Consider the following 23877-nt stretch of genomic DNA (forward strand, 5'->3'; position numbering starts at 1 on the left):
TTATTTTTCCATGCCGGTCATGAGTACGAGTACGGCAGTTAATTACATAACAAGGTTTTACCATTGTAACTTATTTTTTTAGCTGTAGAGAGCAAACAAAACAGTCTATTATCAATCCAATACAATACATACAGCAGCGTCCGTGTCCTAAAGTCCCAGAATGCATTGCGTTGCTGACGTCATGTTCCCAGACTCTATACTGTACCGGTCCGCGCCCTGAACACGGGTAGACCATGAAGAGATGTTCAGCTCAACTTCTCACGTGTTGGATGAGAAACGAAACGGACTAAACTGTGAAAAAACTGAAATGTTTTTTTATTTTTCATTATTAGAACTTAGTCAGTTCTGCATTAGGATGATTATTTTATTTTTAACCTTAAAATTACATAGACTTGATTTAATTTAAAATTCACCTGCTGTAGCACACTGACAAAAAGTGTTTCATTCATCCAATTAAAACATTTTAGGGTAATGATTTACATCTATTTTTTTAGTTGAGACAATAAGTTATTTATTTTTAATTGGCTCAAGTAAAAAAATATAGATGTGAATCATTACCCTAATTTTTTTTTTTAATTTATTGGATGAATGAAACACTTTGCATCTTTGTTTTATTCGCACAAACATTATTTGATTTTAACATTTTGGAAAATTTATTTATATAGCATACTTGTATTTAGTCTCACTGGTAAAGACCTTTTTTTAATTTAAAACCAAATTTAAAAACTAAAATACTGAATGCTGATTAAGAAACATCTTATTGAATGTGTGTTGATTGTGTTGTTTGTAGAACTATGCAGTTGTTGCCTTTAATTTCACATGGTTACAGTTAATCTTTTAATTTAAGGCCAGTTCAATGTAGTTTCAACCCAATTTAAAAACAAAAGCTAAATGCTGATGTCTGTACCATATATGTTTGTATTGAATGTAGGCTACTTTCTGTGCAATTACTGTTGTTAATTTCCGATGGTTACAGTTACTGTTTTCAATAGCCAAAAGCAAGTTTGGCCTATTAAATACCAAATATCTTGCTTATGCACACTTTCCTTCTTTCTTGTTTGTTGCTTAAAAGAAAAAGAAAAATTCGGTATCCGAATCGGCCAGTTTGCTTTTAAATAATCGGTATCGGAATCGGTCATGAAAAATCATGATCGGTGCATCCCTAAAAAAAAGTTTACTCTGATTTAATGTATGACAGTAAAGAAATAAAAGTTTTTGTGTTTTTTTCTATAGTGTATGTAAATATCTGGTTTCAACTGTATATTTCAGTAATGTTGACGTGAAATTATATACACTCTGATAGATCACGGGTGGGGCAGGATTCGTGGGTTCGCACCTCACTGATAAGCTGATGATGGATGGTCATGAAGTGACAGTGGTGGATAATTTCTTCACTGGACGCAAGCGCAATGTTGAGCACTGGATTGGCCATGAGAACTTTGAACTGATCAACCATGATGTGGTGGAGCCTCTTTATATTGAAGGTGCGTGTATTCACATGATTGCTCACTTAGCAAAACTTTATTTAATTTTAGACACACATTTATAGCAATGTTTTGGAGAAACACATAAAAGTGTTACAGCATCCTTGTGTTAGATTGTGCTAACATCCTGTTGACTACGCCAAAAATGTTTAATCAAATCTTTGTTCCAAGAATATTTGATCCAGTCTCTTTTCTAGATCCCATCAGAAGGTATCTGTTTTGTCTGGGATCCGGAGCTAGCCAGCAGAGTTTTGTCTGATACCTAAAACCAGTATGCTAAACTCTCTTTTGTCTGACACCCAAAACTGTATTGACTTTCTTCTGTCGTATTAAATTATCTGTGCTGTATATTAAAGATCTTAGCACGTGGTCTTAAGTGCACGGTGCAAGTGTGCTAAGGGTGTGTCCGAATCCACTTTTGCTAGTTTAACAACAGGAAAAACGGTCTGCACGCTGATCCTAAAGTGTTGTACCTTCATTGTTAAATGAAATAAGTTGACTTTACTTAGAAAAAGTTAGGAAACCGATTGCCTTAAAATTTGTTGTGTGTTAATTTTAAGTTTGCATAACTTAAAACAGTTTGCACAGAAGACTTGTTAATAAAGTATACTTAAGTACTGTTCACTTAAAATAATTAGTTGTGTTAACTTCTTATTAGTGTTCACATTACTTGAAAAATATTAGGAAACCGATTGTCTTAAAATTATCAAGTACGCTAAACTAAAAACATTAAGTAAAGACAAAAAGCAACAACCAAACTGTTGTAAAACATGTTTTTTTTTTTATCATCAAGTAGTACAGGGTACCAAACAATGTCATTCAAGCACCACAAAATTCTAAATACTGTTTGTACAGTTCAAGTGCAACTATATGAAAGAAACTCTATCAAGGAAAAAAAAAAACAGTTTCACAATATTACAACGTTCTAAGTGTATAAAAACATTTTTGACCGAGGTTCAATAATGTATAACTTGTAAAAAAAACATAAAATGTTTGTGCATACACAAGCTTAAAGGCATGCTACATCCAAAACTGAAAATTTACTCTCCCTCGTGTCATTCCAAAACCACAAGATTAGTCTTTGTCTTTCAAACTTTAAAGGAACCTTAGAGACTTTTGTTCCTTCAATGAAAGTCCAGGTAACCAAAATACTTTAATTTAAACATGAGCTGAATCACCTTTCCATGTGCTTCTCCCGTCAGATTTACGTTGCAGATCGACCCCACCTAATTGACCACTCTAAAATGTTAAAAATGACTCATTATTTTAAGTACAGCTTACTTGAACCCATTTAGCTTAAAGGGGGGGTGAAATGCTATTTCATGCATACTGAGTTTTTTACACTGTTAAAGAGTTGGATTCCCATGCTAAACATGGACAAAGTTTCAAAAATTAAGTTGTACGTTTGAAGGAGTATTTCTGTTCCCAAAAATACTACTTCCGGTTTGTCACAAGTTTCGGAAAGTTTTTTTCGAGTATGGCTCTGTGTGACGTTAGATGGAGCAGAATTTCCTTATATGGGTCCTGAGGCACTTCTGCCGGAAGAGCGCGCTCCCGTATAGCAGAGCACTGAGAGCACAACAGACTTCACTGATCAGAGCGAGAGCGTCGCCAAATGTCACAAAAGGAGTGTGTTTTTGGTTGCCAGGGCAAGATAACCCTGCACAGATTACCAAAAGAGAAACAGCATTAAGAGACCAGTGGATGGAGTTTATTTTTACAGAGCATCAACGGAGTTGTGCAAGTGTTTTTGTTTGTTCCCTGCATTTCGAAGATGCTTGTTTTACAAACAAGGTCCAGTTTGACGCCGGATTTGCACATCGTTTATTTCTTAAGGATAATGCAGTCCCAACGAAAAAGGGTCACGATCGTGTGTTGGAACCGCAGGCGGTGAGTAAAACTGCTCCAAATATCTCTGTGTTGTTAACTTAGCTATCTGCGCGTAAGCACATCAAGTAAACAACATGCGATGTTGTCATCAACCATCCGTCATTCCACATGTACACCTTACAAAAAAAAAAAAAAGACGACAAAGTGTAACTTAGTCATTTTCCAAAACCGCTAAGCAAATATATACAGTTTCAGTACATACCACATAGAGACGTCGTTGCTGAGGCTGCTCTTGTTCAAGAGCAGCCTCTGGATCTGATTCTGGATCATTAATATACGCTGAATCTGACTGTTAGTCGTGGTTTGTTTTGGTTGGTTTTGTCCTTACGGTGGCACAGCTTCCAGACGCGCTCAACTCAAAAGCCTACTGGCGCTCGTGATTCTTTAGCTCCGCCCACACGTCACGCCTCCAGCCGGTCGTGTTTTTCCGGGAAAAATCGGTACAGACTATCTTTCTCTTATGAATATAATAAAACTAAAGACTTTTTGGAGTTATGAAGGATGCAGTACTACTCTATAGGTACTCAAGATTAACAAGATATTGAGTGAAAACGAGCATTTCACCCCCCCTTTAATAACTTTCTGTGCTAAAACTTTGAAATTGCTTGGTTAAACTTAGTAAATTCCACAAACTTATTGAGTTATGGTGGTGCTTTGGGCTTAATGTGCAGTAAACCAATCAATTGCCGCGTTTCCACCGCAGGAACTTTACCCAGGAACTAGGGACTTTGGCCTGGTACTTGGTGTGTTTCCACCCCAGGAACCAGGAACTAAATAAAGTTCCGGGTAAAAAAAATGCCCTTCAGAAAGTCCCTGCTGGCGAGGTGGTACTTTTTCAGAGTTCCGGAACTTTCGGGGGCGGGACTTTGGCGCTAAACATTCTGATTGGTTAAGTTCACACAAGCATTGGTTGAGTTTAACCACCATTTATTCGCATCAACATTTTCAAAATATTACTGTTATTGTGTTATGAAATTTAATTTTAAAAGTATTTCAGGTGAGAATGTAGTTGTTTAAAACTCAAATCTGTGGTTTATTTACAAATACAGTGCCTATTTAAAAATGTGTTTCGCCGATCTCATAGACGGTGAGCTCCACTCGATCAGCGGGAGCTCAGTCCTCATGTATCCGCAGAGAGCAGCCTCTCCTGGGATAGACCTTCTGATATGTGCCGCTGGCTCTGATGTGTCTTTAGTGGTTAAACATAAAATATAATTCAGCTGCGGGGTAAATCTAACAGGTTTTCTTTGGCCTGCATTCAATTTATCTATATGTTATATCTATATAATATTTCGTTTCATTGCAATGGCTGTATATAACGTACACATATCCCTGAACTAAGTACATTTCTGCAGCTGTTATTATGTTTAAATGAAAACCAAAGGAGGCAGTGGTATTTTAAATCCTATTTCGTTTTATTGTATATACTGAGGGGAAAATTGCAGTAGCCAAAGCGATCTGAGTTCACGCAGCATTGGTTGAGTTCAAACACCATTTATAGGGGTTGGGCGTCGTGTGGTCATTACTTGGCGTGGCCGCCACGTTGACAGCCTCCTTTACTGCCACTCGGACTACTGCGCAGTGTTTAGACATACTCCCTCTCATCCGTGTGTCTTAATTTGATTAATTAAAAATCTAATTTTAACCATTTTCAACCGTTGCTGTATTGTGGGGTGTAATAGCGCAACACATAATCGCCATGGGGAAAATAAAATGAAAATGGATTAACACCACTTTCCTTCTTGGAGGCGCGACCACGGAGACCATAACATCTGAATATTAATTTATATAGCTTAAGTCAACATTGAAAATAAGGGAAATTTCTCGAGTTACTCATCCAAAATACGGGAAATTTCAACATTCATCTTTTTGTTGCTATCCCTCTGCTGACAGAAAAAATTCGTAGGCCTACTATAAAACTGCTGCATTAACTAACGTTAAGTGATTTGTGAAGCTAGGTCTAAAGTGACTGTAGTTACAGATTGGCGTGAAATCGTTCTCTCACAACAACAACGCTGTCTTAAAAAGACCAAAATCACGCTAAGGTTGCTTTCAAGTAAGCAAAACAATGCTTTGAAAACATTTGTTTCGCTGGAAGGACAAGGAGTAGCAACAGGACAACAACACAGAGACTTGACCGGTCTGATGGAGGGGCTAACCGGATATTTTACAGGAAAATGCTAAAACGGGAAGACAGCGGGGAAAGAGCTCAAATACGTGAGAACCCCGAAAAAACGGGAGGGTGGACAGCTACTAACTACACTTTTGAAACACATTGTTAAAAGTCCATGTGTGAATGGTTGTTAGCACTAACGGTTACTAAACTAGCAGCTAGGTAACGTTAGAGCGTAGCTTACCGGATTACTGTATACTGTTTTGCCGCTGTTCCGTTTCTATGATTTGCAGCTCTTGAATCCATCCATTTGTGAACTGGACATGAGACTTGACTTGTAGCTTCGGAACTATTCTGAAGTGTAGGCGCTCACAAAACAAACAAGGTAGCCAAAGATATCTGTAATGCAAAAGTGCTGCAACAAGTCTCCGTCGGTACTCCACTATTTGTGGGGAATTTCATATGGATCCAAACTGTTAATATTGCCGATTTTGTCCACATACCGGTCCCTGGCATCCCTATTTAGCGTATCCCTATAAATCCCACAACCTTTTCACGATTTTGACATCTTTTTTTCTTTCTCCCAACTCTGCTCTTCTCGTTCAAATAACTGTACGTTTACATTCACAAAGCTGGCAACATGGCCGCCACGTCCCAGAATGCAACTTGGTGCCCAAGCCCTATTCGGTTCATTTTCAAATATTACTGTTATTGTGTCATGAAATGTAATTTTAAAAGTATTTCAGGCGAGAATGTAGTTGTTTAAAACTCAAATCTGTTGTTTATTTATGAAGACAGCACCTATTTAAAAATGTGTTTCGCTGATCTCGTAGACTGTGAGCTCCACTCGATCAGCGGGAGCTCAGTCCTCATGTATCCGCGGAGAGCAGCCTCCTCTCGGCTAGACCTTCTGATATGTGCCGCTGGCTCTGATGTCTCTTTAGTGGTTAAACATAAAATATCATTCAGCTGCGGGGTAAATCTAACAGGTTTTCTTTGGTCTGTATTCAATTTATCTATATGTTAAAATGAAAATAAAAAAGGCAAATTTATATAATATTTCGTTTCATTGTAATGGCTGCATATACATATATCCCTGAACTAAGTACATTTCGGCAGCTGTTATTATGCTTAAATGAAAACCAACGGAGGCAGTGGTATTTGATATCCTATTTCATTTTATTGTAAATATACAGAGAGGAAATATACAGCATTCGCGTCGTCACTGACATCACACTCCCCAGTCGAATGCACAAAGTCTGAACTAACTACCGATGATGCACATCCAAAATCTGGGTCATTTATTTATTTTTTTTTAAATCAGCGGTACTTTGTATTGAGAAACGTGCAGACCTATGTCACCAGTCTATTTGCCTAATTTTCCCGGTACTTTACACCTTGGTGGAAATGCAGAAAGCAACAGGTCTGGGGGGAAAAAAGTTCCTGGGAAAAAAAGTTCCTGGTACAAATGTTCCGGGTAATTTCGGTGGAAACGCGACTAATGCCTCAATTCCCATTCCCTTTTAAGGGCTCATCCAATGCTACATGCACTTTTACAAGTTGTTAGAACTGAAATGTGTGTTGGCAGTGTGTGTATCCTCCCAGTCCTCCCAGTGTTTTTACCAGTCAGACTGGTATCATTATGAGAAGTGTAAAGGCTTTCAAAAAAAGACAAAGAGGAAAATTATTTAGATTCTACTGCCTCTGTGAGCACTGCCTGTTTTGAAAGCCCCCCCCCCCCCATTTTTTACCATATAACTGTAAACTTCGATGACTGAAAAACCATTCATCTGCAAGCATTGATTAATCTCATGTTGTAGCAAAAAAAATAATAAAACATAAACCAAAAAGCAAATCATGTGCTGTTGCGACCAACTGAAAAAGTTAATTAGACAGATATTGGAAAACAAGACAATACAGGACTTTTGCAGTGTGATCAGAAGGTACATTAAAAGTAATTTCCATTTTCTAGTAGTAGTAAAATGAATTAAGTCTAATGGAGATATGTTGAAAGTCTAGCTAACACAAATTGTGTGCTTCCTAGGTGCAGAAACCCTGGTGATACCATTTGCGACAAATCATTTGCAACCCAATGTGACCCAAAATCATCACTTAAAAAAACCAAAGAATTAAACTACTTCAGTCTGAGTGCATTTAATTTATTTAATACACGAGTTTCACAATTTGAGTTGAATTACTAAAATAAATTAACTTTTCCCACGACATTCTTATTTATTGAAATGCACCTGTAGCTGAATAAACCCCAACTTTTTTTAAGTCCCCAGAGATAAGAGGTTTGATGAATTTATTGGGATGGTTTTCAACAAGAACTGCTGTTCAATCTAATTAATCCAAAGCCTGTAATTTTCTTCTTGATGAAAAAAAAAATTGAAATTCTTAAGAAGTTCTCAAATATTTTCTTAACATGTTAAAGGGTTAGTTCATCCATAAATGAAAATTATGTCATTAATAACTCACACTCATGTCGTTCCAAACCCGTACGACCTCAGTTTATCTTCGCAACACAGTTTAAGATATTTTAGATTTAGTCCGAGAGCTTTCAGTCCCTCCATTGAAAATGTTTGTATGGTATACTGTCCATGTCCAGAAAGATATTTTTTATTTTATTTTTTTATTTTTAAGTAATTTGTGGATTAATGCTTATTGTAGACGTGAACCGTTTCAAACGATTCAGTTCGATTTGGTGAACTGGTTCAACCGGTTCACTAAGAAGAACCGGTTAAATCGAATGATTCGTCCGCGAACCGGACATCACTACACTGCAGTGTTGTGAACGTGCTCACAACAGATCCGGAAGAGAAGACAATGCTGAATAAAGTCATAATTTTTTATTTTTTTGGACCAAAATATATTTTTGATGCTTCAACATATTCTAACGGACCCTCTGATGTCACATGGACTACTTTGATGATGTTTTTCTTACCTTTCTGGACATGGACAGTATACCGTACACACAGCTTCAATGGAGGGACTGAGAGCTCTCGGGCTAAATCTAAAATATCTTAAACTGTGTTCCGGAGATGAACGGAGGTCTCACGGGTTTGGAACGACATGACGGTAAGTCATTAATGACATAATTTTTATTTTTGGGTGAACTAACCCTTTAAGAGCTGAACTCTTTTATGAGCTTCTTAGAATGTATCTTAAGAAACTTATTATAAAATTTTGTGTATCTAAAAAAACTAAGTTAAATTTAACAACACAAGAGGTTTTAAGTTTCATTGTAAAATTAAATTTATTTTACAAGAATATTGCTCATTATTCATGATTATATTCATGATTATATTAATAGCTTTTGATTTAAAGTTTAAAGGATCAGCTGTGCTTTAGAGCATAAAAAAGTATGCAAATGCATTAATTTGGTACTTTAAGTATATTATGGTAGGGCAGACAAAAAATGGCAACACTCAACGTCATACAGTGTGTTGGGTCTCTGCTTTATCTCTGTACGCTATACCACTGAGTCCTTGGCCTGAAAAAGTTTGAAGTACTTATGGGATTCTTGCTCTGTTCCTCCAACTAAAGCACAGCACCAGCATCTCTCCGCTTTTTGATTTGTCATTCCTATTCAACCTCAGTCAGTTACATTTTTGCCTCATCTCCTTTCTCAGCCCTCTTTAACTGATCCCTGCCTATCACTGCATCGAGGTTGTTCAGAGTGAAAGATATCTTGTCTGTTTATTGTGTTTATTATGCATTCGTTATATTTTCTCACCTATGCTTTGAGTCACATCCTTCCTTTACTACTATTCATTGTAATACATTCCAAATTTCATATTCATCAGGAGGGAGGAAGCGGGAACCGGTGGACAATCAAATAAGACTTTAATAATCAAAACAAACACAAAACAGCACGGTCTGGTCCTCTCTTGTCCGTCACTGTCTTCGCTCCTGTTTTATATCCTTCCATCTCCTCCGTGGGACTCGAGACCGGTGGGTCGAGCAGGTGTCGCTCATTTCCAATCACTCCACCGGCCCCGTCCCGTTCCCACGGCTCTCGGCCCCGCCCCGCTCGTCACATTCATCTCTCTTCGCATCAGACTCGATATGGATAGAGCACTGAAAAATGGTGATGGGATTGGAAGATATTGTTGAACATGACCTTTCTGCTATGTATGTGTGTTTACGTGTGCGCGCAAAAGAATGATGTATTTTCATGCAGTTTACAGCATACAGTAAGCCTTCTATGGCATTGGTCCGGTGGATGAACGCCAGTAGCATTTTGAGTGCACTGGAGTTTCTCTTGGAAGAGGACAACATTTGAGCAACTTTGGTGCCTAATTATAGATTCATGGAATGAATAAGATTGTGCATTAACTGTCTTACGCCATAATACGCTGCAAAACAATAATTTGCATTAACAAGACTGCTCATTTGATTGGGCATATGAATGGGCAGATGGTTACCATGTATTTAGGCTTTTGTTTTGGATTTGCTTCAGGCCTAATTCAGTATCTGTAATCATTGTGCAGTTGGATGATGTTTATATTGGCATAAATACTAATGTTTTATCTGTGCAGTCTATCCTTTGGCAGTAGGATTTGTGCTAAATGGAACATGGCTCAATTAATAGTTTCTCCTCTCAAATGTGTGTTTTTTTGTACCCCTCTTTTCTCAGTTGACCAGATATATCATTTGGCCTCACCTGCATCGCCACCCAACTACATGTATAACCCTATCAAGACACTGAAAACTAATACTATTGGTACTCTCAACATGCTAGGTACGTATCATAGAAACATTTAAATTCTCTGTTCATGTGCTTGGACTTTTTTTTTTTTAAGTACGAAACATAAAATTAAGATATTTTTAATGGAACCTGAGAGATTTCCATCCCTTCGTTGAAAGTCTGCTCCCCTAAAACTATGACATATCAGAAAGTTTAGGATACACAATCCTTTTAAATCTAAGTCTTCTGAAGAGACACAATCACTTTATATGAGAAGCGGATTTAATTTAGGCCTCTATCCACATACGAGCATTGATCAGTGCACATACATAGAGCACATTAGATATGGTAACTGTATTGATTGATGCACAAGAACTCAAGGCCTCAAGGGTTCTTGTGAATCAAGCTAACAAATTTGAGCATCCATTAATCAAATCATTTAAAGTGGTTGTGCCTTTTCAGAAGACTTGGATTAAACCAGTTTATCTAAATGTATTACTTCTAGCATGTTCCTATGTGTATTTGTAACTTAAACGTTCTGGTTCAAGACAAGCAGGTTTAGAAGCCATTGCAAAGTATATTTTTCCTGTCATATTTTCAGTGTCATTAGGTTTAGTTTAGAGGATATGTTATTTTCAAACATAATGAGCATTAACCTTTTAGTGCCACTTCCGAACTGCAACTGCTATGATATGTGCATTGTGCATTTTTTTTTTTATCGTTTTGTAACTGTTTTTAAATGTTTTAATCATTTTAAAAGTTTTAAAATTGCTTGTTTTATTTTTGTTATTATTTTTCTTCATGATTATTTTACTTTCTTTTATGTAAAGCACTTTGAATTACCATTGTGTACGAAATGTGCTGTATAAATAAACTTGCCTTGCCTAATATAATAAAATGTTCTACACAGATTTGTTTCTGTCAGGGGAAATATAAGCTTAAATTAAATTTCAATGCATCAGTGTGCAGATCATTTTTACATTCTGTCCTTTTTTAATAAAGTGACTTTTTTTCTTTGACTGATATCCTGATCGTGATATCTTTGCTTTTTCCTTGCAGCACCTTTTTGATTGATGTCTGACTTGTTTTTTTCTAAAACCCAATGGGGGTCACATAATGATTTATGAGTCAAACTTTATCTGCTTGGATACAATTGAACAACTGATTTGCTCATGTCTCTCTGTATTCACAGGATTGGCCAAGCGAGTTGGAGCTCGTTTACTCCTTGCCTCAACTTCAGAAGTTTATGGAGGTACGTGTCAAAACAAAATTGTTAAAACAAAAAGTGCCCATGCATGTGCTAAAATGTATCATTAAGAATATGCCCAAGTCAAAAGAGCTCTCGCAAAAACTGAGAATAAATTGCTTTGTTACAGTAGAAAGTTGATGGCTACAAGAACATTTTCAAGACAAGACAAGTTCCTAGAGACAGCTATTCATAAGTTTCAAATGTGTTGTACCTATATATATATATATATATATATATATATATATATATATATTAGTGGTGGGTATAGATTCATTTTTGTAATCTAGATTAATCTCACTATAGTCTTGGAATTAATCTAGATTAAAATGGCTCATTTGAATTCTGCCAAAGGCATTCAGAATATGTGTGCTAATGTGTGCCCAATAAAATAATGACTAAAAGTAAGTCTTTTAGAATGGGTTTCTCAAGACAGGTGGTGCATTAGACCAGGGGCTCATCTCATGTTTCCAAAATGCATCACAAACTGTTTGAGAAAGCTGTAAACTAATTCCACATTGCACAAGGTGCAAACAACCTTACGCTTGTTTCACACATACTCCGTATGCATTGCATATTTTTTTACTCACCCATGTTAACGGATTCCAGCGTTCACGCGATTGTGGTTTCGGTCCGTCCGTGTGTTCCAGGAGTGGTGCGTCTGCAGCAGTGCAGCGATCGTTCACCTACCGAGTAGCGAACTCCAAACGCGTCCTGTGTGAAAGCACAATGAGTATGAGTCCGTGCTGCTTCAGCACCATATGCGAAACACACGCGGACTGCATACGCACTGCAGATGGAGTATGTGTGAAACAGGCATGCGTCTTGTCAAGGTTTCCATTGGGAAGTAAAAAAAAAAAAAAAAAAATATCAAGGTGAAAGTCATCATAGCTCGCATAGTATAAACCCAGCTCCCAACCCAACTTTGAGAATAGATTAACGGTGATATTTTTTTATCGCCCCATAAGAGTCTGCCATTAACACAGCATGTTAACGCCGATAATGGCCCACCACTTATATATATATATATTTGAGGCATTGAAGGGCATTGAATAAAAAGCACAAACTCATCAACAGAATAAAATGTTTGATCAGAGCCTCAATTTAGTGCAAAAAAAAAACCCAGAATTTTTCAGCATGTTCTCAATGGAAAAGTGTATGCGAGATTCAGCGTACAGTGCTTCACTTAGTGGAAGTTCACTTGCATCCTTTTGTGCAGATAGAAGTTGTAATCTTATTTTATGTTGTGTATCTAATATATCATTAATCACATAAGATATGTCATAGAACGGGCTTTAATTTACTGGTGTTCATTCACTCTTCAGCTTTATAAAGTGGTTCATTTTAGACAGGATGTCCAAACGTCCTCTTTTTCCCAGACATTGAGACCAATCGATTATAGAAATTAGAATTTGACAAAAATGCCCATCCCTATATGAATGACATCATTGCTTCTTTATGTTAGTTTTGGCAAATATTATGATGCCTTTGTTGCATAGACTAAAGCATGATGACCATTGGACTTTCCAGCAGGGCAACCATCTCAAAATATACATCCAAATCTACTGAAGCTTAGTTCAGAGTTTGGTCGTAGAAGGTTCTTGAGTGGCCTGTTCAATCTCATCAAAAATTCAGTGAACTGGAAGCTTTTCCATGAGTTAAGAGCAAAACATTATTATTATTTTTTTTTATGTCAATGAAATGGGTGTCTGGATGTTATATTTTAGTTTTATATTATGTTTTAGTTCTCCCTCTTGTTTTACAAGTCCATGTGATTCACAGATCCAAAGGGGGTTGTGTATCATATATCATATTTGTGTGTTTGTGTCTTCAATTAGACCCAGAGGTGCATCCCCAGAATGAGGAGTACTGGGGTCATGTAAACCCTATTGGCCCCCGGGCCTGTTATGATGAAGGAAAACGTGTTGCTGAGACAATGTGTTATGCCTACATGAAACAGGTAAGGATGATATCCACCCATACATTACTGCTTGCCACTGTTTATAAGTTGAATTTATGCATTTAAGTTTATTTATCCAGCTCTTAAGGTGTATCAAAGGTCCCGTTTTACACACTTTTTTTAAGCTTTGATTGTGTTTACAGTGTGCAATATGTGTTCATGTTTCGCGTGTAAAAAACACAGTATTTTTCACACAATTCACCTATCTCTATACCGCTGTTTACACTGTCATAAAAATGGGCTGATGTCTTCCTTGGTCTACGAAGCCTCTCCTTCAGAAATACGTAACGGGTTCTGATTGGGCCAGCGGTTCCTGTCTTGTGATTCGACACCAGCTTACAGCACGCTGTCCTCCTGCTAACGCGATTGGACTAGTTTTGGAGTAGTTTTGAGAAGCACTTGAAGAAATGATGCACAAATTTCTACTATTGTTTATACATCAAAGGGCTAAAATTTCTATACTTGGAGGAGTGACAAATATTTGTATGGAATGAAAACAAGGGAGTCGGTCAAACTCACAGCAGCATAGCTGGATGCACGGTTTGATGAGAAACTGAATGTGAAACGGAAATGGTAAGCCAAACCATTGGCAGCATTTTTAGATGGAAAAAGTGGGTCTCATCCATGCATGAATTTGTGCTTGGAATCTGCATACGAACATTTTCATGAACAAATCATGATTGACCAATGACTTTCATACTAAAAGTACGAATATATATATATTTATTTATTTATTTATTTTTTGGACTATAAGTTGCACTTTTTTCCATAGTTCGGCTGGTCCTGCGACTTATAGTCAGGTGCGACTTATTTATCTAAATTAACTTGACATGAACCAAGAGAAAACATTACCGTCTCCAGCCTCCAGAGGGCGCTCTATGCTGCTCAGTTCTCCTGTAGTCTACACTGAGTAGTGTAGAGCGCCCTCTCGCGGCTGTACACGATAATGTTTTCTCTTGGTTCTTGGTTCTAAATAAATGCGACTTATAGTCCAGTGCGACTTATATATTTTTTTCCTCATCATGACGTATTTTTGGACTGATGCGACTTATACTCAGGTGCGACTTATAGTTATATAAGTTATATAAATATATACATACATACAGACACACACACACACCCACACACACTCACTGGCCACTTTATACACCTTTCTTGTACCAGGTTGGCCACCTTTTGCCTTCAGAACTGCCTTAATTCTTCTTGGCATAGATTCAACAAGGTGTTGGAAACATTCCTTAGAGATTATAGTTCATATTTACATGGTAGCATCACACAGTTGCTGCAGATTTGTCCATGATCTCCTAAATCTCCTGTTCCACCACATCCTAAAGCTGCTCTACTGGATTGAGATCTGGTGACTGTGGAGGCCATTTGAGTAAAGCAAACTCATTGTCATGTTAAAGAAACCAGTCTGAGATGATTTGAGCTTTGTGATATGGTGAATTTTTCCTGCTGGAAGTAGCCATCAGAATACTGTAGTCATAATCTTTCACCACCACCTCTTAAACAATGTGTGACTTTCTGTAAGGACAATATCAGGCAGACTAGGTCATCAGTTAGAGGTGACTGTTCAACTAAATTTAATAAAACTAAAAGAAGCAGCAGAAAGATGGGATTTAATACCTGTTTTTATTAGAGAGTGTACAACACTTAGGGCCCTATCTTAACAATCTAAACGCAAAGTGTAAAGCACATGGCACAGGTGCACTCAGGGTGTGTCCAAATCCACTTTTGCTATTTTAACGACAGAAAAACAGTCTGTGCGAGGGGGCACATTTTTGGAATGGGTTGTCCCTATTCTCTTAATGATTAATGGGTGTAACGTGCAATACACCAATCAGAGTGTCATCTCCCATTCCCTTTAAGAGCGAGATGGGCTTGCGCCAGGGCGGATCGCTATTTACATGACGAATTTGTTGGCAGAAAACCTGAACACGTCTCAAGCGTAGAAACCGATTTGCTCGTGCGTGAAGTTAAAGCGTGCAAGCAGATCATCTACGGGACAAGCAGGCATCCACCAAAGCTTCCCGAGGTGAAGAAGGCGTGGGATGAAGTAGCAGTGATTGTGTCCTCATCTTCAAAATACGTAACATTGTAAAATACACTGACTTATTAAACGCACTGATTAAACTGAGGAGTGCAACTAGTTATGTTTTGCTGAAATTACCTGTTAAGTGGCCATCCAATCTTTCAGTCGTCTGCGTTGGATGCAGGCTTTCAAATAGCTCCACACGATGAGTCAGTTAATATATATATATATGTATATATGTGTGTGTGTATTGGCACAATTGTTCAATTAATTGGCCAATTTCATTGATCATTATGTGCCAGCAATGTGCCTGAACAAACCTCTTTTTTAGACTAGCACACCCATGGGCGCACAAATGGGTGCAAATGCATTTGCTAATTAAACGATGTGGCGCTGTATGGGAAAATGCGAATGGCGCCGGACTGAAACTAGCAAACGCACTCGTGCTGTGCCTTACATCACATTGCACCGGGTGTATGATAGGGCCCTTAGTATTTTTTAAACCACGCTTAAAGCTGCAGTCGGTAACTTTTGACGCTCTAGCGGTTAATAAACAGAACTGCTTGTGTCTTGCGGAAGAACATCGTAGCCGGAACTACTTCTCTCTGTTTATATCTATGAAGAATCACAAAGGTACTGGGTTACTCCGCCGCGGTACCCCCGAAGCAATCTAAAATAGTCCGAATATAAACACTTATTATAGGTGCACCCTAGTGATTCAGGACAAGCCAAAAACACGGTTTGGAAAATTGATTCATGGTGTACTCGCTTATTATATACATTTTTCTACATTTTGAACCCAAACAAAGTTACGGACCGCAGCTCTGATTGGTTGTTTCTTACCGGGAGCGGATGGCTTTCTGCAAATGGCAATAGGACACTGGGAGGAGCCAGAGGAGCTTGATTTTTTCACAGATTATCTGTCTCATATTCTACTGTCAGGACATAATGACAGGTTTAATAAATATGTAAAAAATATATTTTTACAAAAGTTACCTACTGCAGCTTTAACAGGCTATTGCCAAAAAGTAAATAAATAATACAAATATATATATATATATATATATATATATATATATATATATATATATATATATATATATATATATATATATATATGTGTCTGTCTTTTTTCCGAGATCCGCACACACACACTGAATGCCCTCTCTGATAGCGCACTAGAATGCTCAAAATAAAACACGCACATTTTGAGAGGACAGAAAAGCGCTCTTTGTTGAACTTCCACCACTGAAGCATGTTGTCTGAATCTGGTTTGTCTGCAAGTCGGCTGCCAAGATACTCTGCTATTTCAGCATCGATGGAACTATTTTATTTTATTTTATTTATTTCTTTTTTTTTTACTGCAGGGGCTGGGCTTTTCCCTCAATATGTCTAGACAGAGTGGTTGGATGTGGTAGAGAATCTCTCACATAAAATGTACCATATTTAGCGGCTACGTTACCAAAAACAGTACTTAAATCTCACTTTAGTGGGTAAATATAATGCAATGACTAATTAAAGTCTATCGGCTGCCTGTTAAACATCTTGGCACTACCTAAAAGATGTGATCACAACAACAATCATCTGGCTCTCTGGATCTATATGACATCTTAATTTCCTTAATTTTAATGTCATCTTGTTAAACATTGTTTTATGATTGATTGTCACCAGCCTGTGGTGCGAAGTTTTTTATGTTTTTCTTCACTCTCAGATTGTCTTTATATTCACTGTTCCTGTAACACATACATTGTCACTCTGTGTATCACCACATGAGAAATGCTCCCTCACAAGATTCATTTGAATATCATCTGAGTTGTGGCATCTGGCATATTACTTTTTTTTTTAAATAAAATTCCATGACATCACAGAAGGTTAAAAGCAAATTGGTCACAGAGAGAAAAAATGTGTCTGTCTTTATGCTCAAAACAATTGTTTCTGTTTACCACCTTTTATGCAAGTTCATGACAATTTTTTGACAACAGCCAGGACCTAGAAATGGAACATTCTGTGTCCCGTTGCATTTTGTCATCTCAATTTTTTTCCTTTATTATTTTTTTCTATTTTTATTTTCCTTTCCTGCACAATGGGGATGTCCTTTTTAATACATATCAGTCCATTTGTCTCTCAGCCATGTTAATCTTTGTGTTTGAAGTATTACGTTTTTCTGGTAAAATCTCTTACTTTCACAATTTCAAACTTAAAGGTGTAGTTATACATTGTTTAAATGGATGAATAAATTGCATTAAAATATTGATCTTCTAGATGCTAAGTGAATGCTCAGAGGACATGGAGAATGGGAGCTGTACTTATTGCTTATGGTTTATGCTATTTACTAAGGCTACACAATATTGTTTGATGATGATAAAATATGCAATCATTTGTTAAATAATTTGAAATGTGATATGTAATATTATAAGGCTTAAGAAAAGCGTGTAAAATAAATTTTTGTTATATTTAAATGTTTAAAAACAGAAAACAATTGCATATGTGATCAGAGTGCAAATACAGACACACAGGAACCCTAAGACAATCATGTGCCCAGTCTGTTCTTTGCTACCTGCATCAACCTAAAAGTAGGTACGTTTACATGGACACTTTTTGCTTCCATCGCAATTAATTCATTCTGATCGACGAATCTGAACGTAAAGTTTCCACGAAAAAAAGTGCTCTACCTGACTTTTAATTGTAATAGTTTCCTACTTCAGTGTGTTACAAACATAATTTCGGGGTCTTTTTTGAAAGAAGACCCTTTGGGCTTTACTTTTTATTAACCAGATTTGATAATGCTCAAAAATATTAAAAGTTATAGGCACTAAAGTGCCTTGAATTTTTTTTTACCACACTTAAATATATATATTTTTTTGATATAAAAATACATGAAATGAGTCCTGGAGCAATCTAGAAAAGTAATGGGATGAAAGCCACATGTCTCACGAGTTTCTATTTCAAATCTGAATAAGATATCATGAAAAAAGATATGCAAATATTTTTTCTGAGACTATGTCTACACCCCCCACCCCCCAAATATAAGAAAATATATTTCCCAACAGTATTGAAAGCTTCTACAAACTATTTAGTCAGTAAACATACCACTGCATAGTTGTTTTCAATTATAAAACACTAGACAGAAACTTAGACATCATATAAATGATTTATTTTAGCACTAGAAAAATACAATAAAAATAATTTGAGTAAGAAAATTAAGATTAATAAGAAAAAAACAACAACAAAAAAACAGGATTTAACTTTGTTTGCCAATTACAGAACATCCTGAGATTGCTAGAAATGCATTATTTACATTGAATAATGATGCAAATAAGTGCTGATGTGCTGATGGCAACTTATACAGATAGTAATAACACACATGTGCCAGAGTAAATAATCCACTCACTCTATTCATAAAGATGCGTTCACTTTGATAGCCGTGATCATGCAGTAATAGCGGGCTGATTTGCACTCAAACAGATGGTAATCATGCAGATACATTCACATTCAACATAAAAACCACTCTCACATATATAAGCCTATGCTTGAGGCTTAGATCTTTATAATGATACATAGTTTGTCAATATTAAATTTGTCCCGTTTCATTTAATCTATTCATAAACACTGACACGTGCAAGTTGAAAGGCGTTGAGGACGAGGACGTCTTTGTGCTGGGGATAAAGTGGTCAGGTTAATATGTACTGCTTACATAATAAAACTGTAAAAGTGCCCCTTCCTGCACCCAGAACCAGTCGTCTGTTGATGAGAGTCTTAACCTTGATGAATGCTGTGGCTTCAACATATCAAGAGCATATCCACTATACTTCCACAGCTCTGACAGCATTGTGTTTACTTCGCACCAAAAAAAAAATCACAAATACTTATGATATGTGTACTTAATTTCCATTAACCCATGTCTCATTTGTTTTGTTTGAGTAGCTATTATATTCATGGAAGTCCACTTTGTAGATTTGCAGGTTGGTAAAACACATATGTGTCACCTTTGACCTCCATGTGTTGTGATGTGCCTTTCTTCCAAATGACTTAATTAGTCCACTGCAATCCCTTGTGCCGTCTCTCCATCCCTTACATCACCAGCACTTATCGAGCAGTTTCCCTTACGAGCTTCCTTCGTCTGTTTGGCCTTATGGCTCTTTCTCTGGCTGTGGCTGTAATTCATGTCTGTGTCTCTGCTGTCACCTCAGTCACCAGGAGCCTGAATTGCAGCTTTCCGGTATTGTTGAGACCTGTCATTGCTCTGGAAATGCTCTCTCAGTCCTCATTCAAACTAATGGAAAGCACTGATGTGAAGCCTCTTTCCCTGAAGACAGCTTTGCTCTCATGCTGCAAACTATTCCTTACAGTTTTCTTCCAGGCTATTTTGAAGGTGTCATTTTGGTCGAAATGTGATTAACTTCGCCACATATTAATTTAATCACCACACCACATCTTTAACTTGAGTTGGTATTGACAAAAATTTAAGAAGGGTGCAAAAACTGGGCCTGAAATCAGGAAATGACTTGAGTCGCAACTTGGTTTGTGTACTCAGCACAGCCCACTGATTTTATTTATTTTATTTTATCTTTTTTTGTAAGTTTTATGCATTTTTATCGTCATCAGAAATTTGATCGCAACTGAAATGTGTCTTGCTCACACACATGTTCTGTAATCACATGATAGCCTTGCAATCAGGCGAGTGCCTTTCCTTGCTAAAAAGGCCACTTAAATAGGCTGTCCTTGTTTTGTCATTGTTACGTGTAGTCTGGCATTTTTGCTGCCCATCTTTCATTTAATATGCTATTCATGAGTTTTCATGTTTTTATTCATGTCCACATAGTTCATTATAGAGCTGCTGGACCCAAAAACCCAACTATTCTTGTTAAAATTCCAGTATCTCTTGTATGTTGTTTCAAGACCAGTCTTTGTTAGTTCAGTTACTAACCCTCACACAGTCTGTGGAAAAATAAGAATAGTGAATTTTGGAGGCTTGGTCACTAGGGCTGGGACAACGCGTCGAGGTCATCGATGATGTCGACGCAAAAAATATGTCGACGCAAAATATGCGCATCGATTCGTCGACCTGTTTTTATTTCTCTAAAAAACGTTTGCAAAACGTTTACCTTATGTGCGCTGAATACACATGATGGCCGGATCAACATTCTGTCCAACGTTATATAACCAATCCAGGAGTTTTCCGGAATTTATCTTTTTTTTTGGCGGCTGTCAAAGCCTTATTTGATCTGTGAGTGACAGTGACAGTGTAACGGCCACCTAATGTTATAATGTTCATGACATGAATGTTGTATGCCTTTAAGATGACACGTTATTGTGTGCGCACTGTTCCAGTGTACGCGTGCGCAGTGAGAGTACAGTTTTGCTCGCGAGAGGAGAGAGGTGACCGCTCTACCGACTGCTCCTTTGATTTATTGTTTACTTTACTCTTATTTGTAGCGTGTTTTCAGAGTGTTTTTCCCCTGTTGATATTCGCTCTATGACATGTATGTGAAGAGTGCATTTGACGGAGAGGAATTATATAAAGACTCGTGAAACTACCATCGTTGGCGTTGTCTTTTTCTATTCATCCTGGGCAGACTTACAACTCTGACAGCGTTACAAATTGGCGCCCGAACAACTGGATTCACCGGTCACCTCTTGTTCTTTATCTACAAGGAGGTTCGGATTGTTTTTTTTTGGAAGTTTTTCCATTCCACTGTGCTGACTAGCTTGCTAACTATGGACACCATGCGGTCGGTGTGTGACTGATTTTCAGGTGATGTTTTTATGCTGATTTTGACTGATTTCATATAACGTTACTATTTTCGTGGCTCGCCCGAATATTGGCTGTTTTCATAGTATAAAACCGGTTGGAGGAATTTTTTTTTTTTTTTTTTTCTTCTTCTCTCTCTCTCAACGTATTTTTCCTTGTGGAATGTGGAGCAAAAACTGAACTTGACTATATTGAAAGAAACAAAAACAATCGTTTTTTTGTGTGTTGATCGGACAGTCATTGATGGATGTCAAAAAGGGGACATTGAAGTGAGGACTGTTTGAAACATTTCCGGGACATAATTTTAATTTATTTTTTTTTGTTGTGCCTATCTGTTCATTTCAAACCAGCACGTGCGGAACAGATTGCATTTAGAAAGGACACTTGGTTGGGTACATTTTTGTTGAGACTATTGTGCAAATCACTAATTTTTCATTGTTTTTTTCTGATACCTTTTTTTGTGGGTAATATTGCTGTGTTATACTGTTGTGCTGTGTTATATTTTTGTTTGCAGTTAAAGGGGAAAACCAGGGCAGAAGTTTTCTGTGTTTTTACATAAACTGCTGTTTTTCTTGTGGGTGTGGAAGAGTAACAGTTAGTACAGCTTTTGACTCATATATTTGTGTAAATTTACAGTATCTTGATTTATTATTTGCATTTATTAACTGATTGTGATTTCATGCATAATGGCTACTCACCCTGACTTAATTCAGTCTGACTTTACTGACCGGCCCACAGATGAAGATTCTTTTATACAACAGGGAGCTTCACAGCATACTGTTGAAGGTTTACGGTCTCAAAACAGGCTGTTACAAGCAGAAGTGGCAGTGTTGCAGCGGTGCCTTCGCGAATCGATTGACCTACAAAAGGATATGATGGACCGTTTAACTCATCAAGAGTGTACCGTGCCTGTGACCCCACATCCAGCTCCCAGAGCTAGCTCAACTCCTTACAGTTTGGGGCAAGCTAAGTCAACCGCTCAAAGGTCAGTGCCAGTCAATGTAACTTATAGTTCTGTACCTACATTTTCTCAACCACTCGCTGTGGATATGAGTGCCACAACAAATGCTCTTACTGCTATGCTTAACCAATCACGGCTCGAGCCACCCGTGTTTGCTGCAGATGGTTCACTGAATCCTGAGGAATGGCTCCAGTCTCTCAACGTGTATAGGACCTCCCTGGATCTCTCAGATGTCCAAATTCTCCTTGAGCTCCCGCGTTTTCTGTCAAAAGAGCCAAAAAAATGGTTTGCTGCACTAAGCACACATTTAACCAGTTGGAATCAGTTCTGTGAATTCTTTAGGACAGTCTTTCTGCCTTCGGACAATCAGGAACGTGTCCTGAGGGGCATTTTGGACCGTATGCAGATGCCGGATGAGCCACTGCCGACCTTTGTCGCTCATATGTTGGGTGAGTTTCGTAAGCTAAGGTCCCCTCCACCTCAATTAGAGCAAATAGACTTGATTAGGAAGCATGTGCTTGAGAAATATAGAGTTGCTCTTTATGGCACACCCATACCGTCAGTCATGGACCTTCTTTTGCGGGCTCACGAGCTTCATGCAGTCATTGGTCCAAGTTTTGAGTGTCCCCCTCAAAGACAAGCTAGTAGTATGCCAAAAAGGGATGTTCACTGTTTTAAGTGCTCTTTGCCAGGATTCACAACTCGTACTTGTCCAAATTGTAGTCTAGGGGTAAGACCGCGTTTGTCTCCAATGGAGCCCCCAGAACCTCCGAGAGATACAGTCAGAGTGCCAGACGTTGGACGGATGGATGGCTCTGACCAAGCCATGGGTGAAGGAAATGTGGCCCCAGATTTTACCCAGAGGGGAAACTTCAGAGGAGGGAGGACGTTCAGACGAGGCAATCCTCCCTCCAGAAGATAGATGTGCCTCGCTTACACGATGATTCCGTAAATGATCAACCTGAGCTGTGTCATGTGGAGGATATTGCTTCCACGTCCTATTGGAATACCCCGTTCAGAGTGAAGGTTAATCTTTATGGACAAGTTTTTGATGCAACTCTTGACACTGGTGCTTCTCTCTCTGCAGTGCGCTCAGCGGTTGTCCAGAATATTCCTGGGGGGGACGTAAGATTAAAACCGTGGACTGCACCTCCAGTTCAGCTTGCGGATGGAGCATCCTGTTGCCCGCTGGGTGTCATTTGGTTGTCTTTGGGTTTCTTGGGCCAGCGTTTCTATCACCGCTTTGCTGTTGTCCATAATCTTTCTTCTTCTGTTATCTTGGGTATGGATTTTATGTTGAGATCTTCAGTTTCGATTCATGTTCCGTCAAGGACGGTAGTGCTCGGCGATGAGCCGGTGCCCCTTGAGGAGTTAGAGGGTGCTGACTTAAAGATACCTAGTCCTGATCCTGATTTGTCCTGCCTGGATTTCATTTCTTCTGCCCTGTCTGAGAAGGTTGGAGAATCATCGCTGGAAAACGAGCAGCAACACAAACTAACTGAACTGCTCAAGACCTTCAGTGGGTTGTTTGATGGACATTTAGGACGCACCTCTCTAGTGGAGCATGAAATTGTTACAGCTGATGCAAAACCGGTTCACCTTGCCCCGTACCGCACTTCTCCTGCTAAAAAGGAACTCATTGAGTCTCAAATTGAAGACATGTTGAGAGAAGGGATAATTGAACCTGCCACTGGTCCTTGGGCTGCCCCAGTTGTAATTGTACCAAAACATTCAGGAGAGCCAAGGTTC

At 38.1% G+C, this 23877-nt stretch overlaps 1 protein-coding gene across 2 annotated transcripts in view; it reads left to right on the plus strand.

The window, feature by feature from the left end:
• Positions 1-23877, plus strand: part of LOC113053651 (UDP-glucuronic acid decarboxylase 1-like) — a 66105-nt gene that overhangs the window by 23867 nt on the left and 18361 nt on the right. For both annotated transcript variants that reach the window (XM_026218827.1, XM_026218828.1), the window contains 4 exons: positions 1304-1484; positions 10127-10231; positions 11370-11429; positions 13262-13383. In XM_026218827.1, the coding sequence (XP_026074612.1) occupies positions 1304-1484; positions 10127-10231; positions 11370-11429; positions 13262-13383 (468 nt within the window). The remainder of the gene's footprint in view (positions 1-1303; positions 1485-10126; positions 10232-11369; positions 11430-13261; positions 13384-23877) is intronic.

Source organism: Carassius auratus, chromosome 34 (genome assembly GCF_003368295.1).
Source record: "Carassius auratus strain Wakin chromosome 34, ASM336829v1, whole genome shotgun sequence".
Classification (NCBI taxonomy): Eukaryota; Metazoa; Chordata; class Actinopteri; order Cypriniformes; family Cyprinidae; genus Carassius; species Carassius auratus.